Below are 6,158 nucleotides of genomic sequence, written 5' to 3'. Positions count from 1 at the left end.
AATATGGCCACTTCTTTTAACTTCAAACAACATGTCAAAGGGCAAACACATAACCACGGTCATACACTGGACTTGGTTTTTACCCTGGGTGTCAGCATTTCCTCTGTGGAATTAGTGGACATGACCATATCTGACCACAGATGTATTGTTTTTAGCAGCGATTTGCCTGTTACTCATGCCGCCTCACCAAGCTCCGTGTGTTCTCGCATCTTTAATGAACAAAGCATTTCAAAGTTTTGCGCATTCTTTCAGAGCCAAAGCCAACACCTGTCTGATTCCAACACCAACAATCTGGTCGATCACTTCAATCATATCTGCTTGTCGTCACTAAATATTACTGCTCCTCTAAAGGTTAGGCCTACGTCTGAAGCTAGTAAGCAACCCTGGATAAATGACAGCATTCGCAGCCTAAAAAGGGAATGCAGGAAAGCAGAACGCAGATGGAAAAAATCCAGTCTCCAAGTCCATTACCTCAGTCTGAAGGATTTATTAATTAACTACAATAACATGGTTAAGGATGCGAGAACACACTATTTTTCTGAACTCATTACTACACATAAACACAATCCCAGGTTTCTGTTTAAGACTGTGGATCACCTGGTAAACCCAACCCCTCCTTGTGCCTCAGCTGGAAGTAATGATGACTGTGAATTGTTTTTATCTTATTTTACCAATAAGGTGGTGTCAATCAGCGCCTCTATTACCCCCGTGGCCTCTTACTCAGAGGTTCCTCACCAGCAACAAGAGAGTTTTAACCAGTTTTATCCCATCGACTTGTCTGAGCTTTTAAAAACAGTATCACAAATGAGAGTGTCCTCCAGCCCACTTGATGTAATACCTACAAAGTTTTTACTGAAAGTAATAGATTCTGTTGGGCCCCATTTGATCTCTGATCTCATTTTCAACAGCTCCCTATCTACTGGTTGTGTCCCTGATTATTTTAAAACGGCTTGTGTGAACCCACTTTTAAAGAAACCTGGTTTAGAACCCTCCCTCTCACATAATTTTAGACCAATTTAATTTTAGTCCAATTTCAAAACTACCTTTTATTGCTAGAAAAAATTGTGTCCAAACAGCTGCTCACTGTACTGGAAAATAACGAAATATTTGAAAAGTTTCAATCTGGTTTCAGGAAGTACCACAGCACTGAGACTGCCCTGCTTAAAGTCACCAATGACCTTTTAATGTCTGCTGATAAAGGCATGTGCTCAGTCCTGGTACTCCTGGACCTTAGCGCTGCTTTTGACACCATTGATCACAACATCATGTTAGACAGACTGAGGTGCTGGGTGGGGATCTCTGGTACTGCCCTAGAATGGTTTTCATCCTACCTGTAAAATAGGAAGTTTTGTGTGTCTGTAAACAACTATGTCTCTTCGTTCTGTCCAGTTAAATATGGTGTGCCTCAGGGGTTGGCCTTAGGACCCATTTTGTTTTCCTTGTATCTGCTTCCCCTTGGACATATTATCCATAAACATGGCATTTCTTTTCATATTTATGCTGATGACACACAAATATACTTGCCCGTCAGATCCACAGACCCTGGAATGCTGAGTTCACTTAACAACTGTCTTTGTGAAGTTAAAAAATGGATGTCAAATAATTTCCTCCAGCTGAACTCAGACAAAACAGAAATCCTGGTCATCGGGTCCCCTAGTAAATCACATTAAACCTGTGGCAAAGAACCTTGGTGTTTGGTTTGATAGTAATTTAAATTTCGAGCAGCACACCACAAAGCTTGTTCAGTCATGTTTTTATCAACTTAGAAATATAGCAAAAATTCGATCTATGTTAACTTTTAAGGACACCGAGACCATTTTACACGCCTTCATCTCATCACGCCTGGATTAATGCAACAGCCTTTTCACCTGTTTAACCCAAAAATCTATTGATCGACTCCAGACTGTCCAGCACTCAGCTGCCAGGCTTTTAACCAGAACAAAGAAATATGACCACATTACTCCTATTTTAGCTTCATTACACTGGCTCCCAGTGTGTTTTAGAATTGACTTTAAAATTCTACTGATTACTTTTAAAGCTCTTCATGGCCTCTCGCCTTGTTATATTTCTGAACTTTTAGTCCCATTCACACCAGCACGTACCTTGTGACCCTCGGGCAGAGGTCTGCTATCTGTTCCAGAGTCTCGACTGAAAACTAAAGGGGACAGAGCGTTTGCTGTCAGGGCCCCAAGGCTCTGGAACAGCCTGCCCGAGGAAATCAGGTCAGCTGAGTCAGTGAACTCTTTTAAGTCCCTTAGGAGAGCCTTTCCCGATCTTATTTTACTTTATTTTACTCCTTTTATTTTATTGTATTTTACTAATTTTATATTTATCTTAAACGTGTATTTTAGTCTTTTCAATGTTTTCATGCTTTTATCTTGTATTGTTTTTGTATTATTGTCTCTTGGGTATTATTGTCTTTACACTTGTTAAAGCACTTTGTAACTTGTTTTTGAAAAGTGCACTACAAATAAAGATTATTATTATTATTATTATTAAACAAAAAAAATCACTAGCAAGCTAGCTAGTTAGCGACCGGAAGCGCTAGTAGCGACCCCGGGCGCCACATACACACGTGGCCTGGATGCATCTCATATACACGCAAAATGGCCGTTTTGCATACAATACACACGGCTTTTCCAAAGCGTGTAAATGTGACGCCGGAGCATGAGAACAGGCTGGGGAAGACCTGGTCTGATTCGGAGAGACGGCATCCATCCCACTTGGGAAGGAGCAGCTCTCATTTCTAGAAATCTGGCCAAGTTTATTAGTTGACCAAATCCATGACAACCCAGAGTTGAAACCAGGAAGCAGAGTCGCAGTCCAACACACTTCTCTGATTTCAGGAGTTACCTAGTCAAAACCCCATAGTGACGGAGTCTACCCCCCAACCACTGAAATTATTTAAATCAAAGGTAAACAGAAGAGGAGCTGTGCACAAAAACCACAAGTGCAATAGTGCCAAAGAAGGAGAATTAAATGTGGACTCTTAAACATCATATATCTCTCTTCTAAAGGTGTACTAGTAAATAAATTAATATCAGATTATGATATCGATTTATTTTGTCTTACTGAAACCTGGCTGGGTGATGGAGAATATGTTAGCCTAAATGAATCCACCCCTCCCAGTCATTAATACTCACATTCCTCAAGGCGCAGGCCGAGGAGGTGGAGTTGCAGCTATCTTCCACTCTAGCCTACTAATCAGCTCTAAACCTAAACTAAATTATAACTCATTTGAAAGCCTTGATCTTAGTCTTTCACACCCAAGTTGGAAATCACTTCAACCAATTCTATTTGTATAGTGTACTGAGCACCTGGTCCGTACTCTGAATTCTTATCTGAATTTGCAGAGTGTTTGTCAACTTTAGGCAAGGCAAGTTAATTTGTACAGCACATTTCAACAACAAGATTATTGAAAGTGGTTTACATAAAATATAAAAGCAACAGGGAAATATAAAAAAGTTAAATAGAAAATAAAAACAGGCAGGTCTCCCACCTATGCTTATTTTACTCTTTTAATTCCCCATCTCCCACTCTATCCCCCTTTAGTTACTTAGGGACTCTAACCCTTTCTTAGATACAGTCGTCACTGTAAATCCAGATTGTTCATGCGAAAAACTCTGGTAAAAGCGGTTGACAAATCTTAGAAAAAACTGTTGCTGCGCAGGTCCATAATCATCTCATCAACAATAAACTCTATGAACAGTTTCAATCTGGTTTTCAGCCTCTCCACAGCACAGAAACAGCCCTAATCAAGGTCACCAATGACCTACTAATGGCTGCTGACTCTGGTCTTCTTAACATACTGATCCTTCTTGATTTAACTGCTGCCTTTGATACAATCTCTCACAATATCCTCCTGGACCATGTAGCCTCCATTGGTATCATCAACACATCACTGAACTGGTTCACATCATACCTGTCTGGCCGCACTCAGTTTGTACAACTTAAAAATGTTCGATCACAACCCTCCCCAGTCACCAGTGGTGTTCCCCAGGGATCAGTCCTGGGTCCCCTCCTTTTTATAATTTATCTACTTCCCCTTGGTTCTATTCTCAGGAAATATAATATCCAATTTCACTGCTACGCCGATGACACCCAGCTCTACTTGTCCACAAAACCCTAGTCTCTGCTCCCTCCGTCTTCTCTAACTGACTGCTTAGATGAAGTTAAAACCTGGTTCACTTAAAACTTCCTCAAACTAAAAAGTGATAAAACTGAAATTCTCCTTGGCTCCAAATCCACCCTAGCAAAATGTCCATACTTTGCTCTACTCATTGACAATTCCACTGTCCCCTCCTGCCCCCACGTCAATAGTCTTGGTGTCATCCTCGACAGCACACTTTCTTTTGAAAAACATATTAATAATCTTACCCGGTCTGCTTATTTCCACTTACGCACCATCAACCACCTTCGTCCTTCACTTGCACACCATAACACTGCTACTCTCATCCATGCTCTTGTCACTTCCCGTATTGATTACTGTAACTCCCTTCTCTCTGGTCTATCTCAGTCCATTCATAAACTCCAACTGGTCCAAAACTCTGCTGCCCTTATTATTACCAGAACCCCAGTCTCTGAACACATTAGTCCACTTCTAAAACAACTGCTCTGGCTTCCTGTCAAATACCGTATTGATTTTAAAATTCTACTCCTCACCTTCAAAGCTCTCCATAATCTTGTTCCTCCTTATCTCTTTGAACTCCTTCAGCGCTACACCCCATCCCCGATCTCTCCGATCCTCTTCTTCCTCACTACTTTCTATTCCTTCTGCCCGCATGTCCACTATAGGATTCAGAGCCTTCAGCTATTGTGCACCTCACCTTTGGAACTCCCTCCCTCTATTCATCCGTACGACTGAGTCCCTATCCTCCTTTAAAACTTCGCTCAAAACCCACTTATTTCAAAAGGCCTACCCCACATAACTCCACCTTCATGATGAACTGCTTTCTTTTATCTCTTTTTGAATTTTCTTTCTCTATTCTATTTTATCTTAATCTTTACATTGTCTCTTGTTTAAATTTTTTGTATTGCCTCCTTGAAATGTATTTTAACTGTTTTAATCTGTAAGGTGTCCTTGAGTACTATGAAAGGTGCCCACAAAAAAAATGTATTATTATTATTATCATGTAGAAAGTCACACAGCTGTTTGGCGACTGCTTTCTCAAGGATCTTAGAGAGAAATGGAAGGTTAGATATAGGTCTATAGTTTGCTAAAACATCTGGATCATGTTGGGCTTTTTCAGAAGAGGTTTAATTACAGCTACTTTAAAGTACTGTGGTACATAGCCTGTTGATAGAGATAGATTGATCATATCTAGTATAGAAGTGCTGACTAAGGGTAAAACTTCTTTAAGCAGCCTAGTCGGGATGGGGTCTAAGAGGCAGGTTGATGGTTTAGATGAAGAAATTATTGAAGTTAGTTGGTAGAGATTGAGGGAAGCAAAGCAGTCTAAACATATATCTGGTTTTACAGCTGTTTCTAAGGTTCCTGAGTTAAGAGATAAGTTGGTGCCAGTTGAGGGCAGGTCTTGGTGAATTTTGTTTCTAAAAGCTAGAGCTGTGACTCTCTGTCAGCCTGGCTATAGTGCTGAAAAGAAACCTGGGGTTGTTCCAATTTTTCTCTATTAATGACGAGTAGTACGCTGCTCTGGCATTACGGAGGGCCTTCCTATAAGTTTTAAGACTATCTTGCCAAATTAAACAAGAATTTTCCAGTTTGGTTGAACGCCAATTTCTCTCAAGTTTCAGCGATATTTGCTTTAATTTGCGAGTTTCGGTGTTATACCATGGAGCTAACTGTCTTTGTTTTATTACTGTCTTTTTTAGAGGGGCAACCAAGTCTTTTGCTTCCCTCAATCTTTACCAACTAACTTCAATAATTTCTTCATCTAAACCATCAACCTGCCTCTTAGACCCCATCCCGACTAGGCTGCTTAAAGACGTTTTACCCTTAGTCAGCACCTCTATACTAGATATGATCAATCTATCTTTATCAACAGGCTATGTACCACAGTACTTTAAAGTAGCTGTAATTAAACCTCTTCTGAAAAAGCCCAAACTTGATCCGGATGTTTTAGCCAACTATAGACCTATATCTAACCTTCCATTTCTCTCTAAGGTTCTGGAGAAAGCAGTTGCTAAACAGCTGTGTG

General features: G+C 40.4%; 1 protein-coding gene across 1 annotated transcript in view; it reads right to left on the bottom strand.

The window, feature by feature from the left end:
* LOC123972388 (sickle tail protein homolog) overlaps nt 1–4,783 on the bottom strand; it is a 152,445-nt gene extending 147,662 nt beyond the window's left edge. The window contains exon 1 of the mRNA XM_046051873.1: nt 4,663–4,783. Within this exon, the coding sequence (XP_045907829.1) occupies nt 4,663–4,783 (121 nt within the window). The remainder of the gene's footprint in view (nt 1–4,662) is intronic.
* Nucleotides 4,784–6,158: the final 1,375 nt, after the last annotated feature.

Source organism: Micropterus dolomieu, linkage group LG06 (assembly GCF_021292245.1).
Source record: "Micropterus dolomieu isolate WLL.071019.BEF.003 ecotype Adirondacks linkage group LG06, ASM2129224v1, whole genome shotgun sequence".
NCBI classification, from domain to species: Eukaryota; Metazoa; Chordata; class Actinopteri; order Centrarchiformes; family Centrarchidae; genus Micropterus; species Micropterus dolomieu.
The sequence above is the reverse complement of the archived record's forward strand: the minus strand, read 5'-3'. Positions and strand labels throughout refer to the sequence as shown.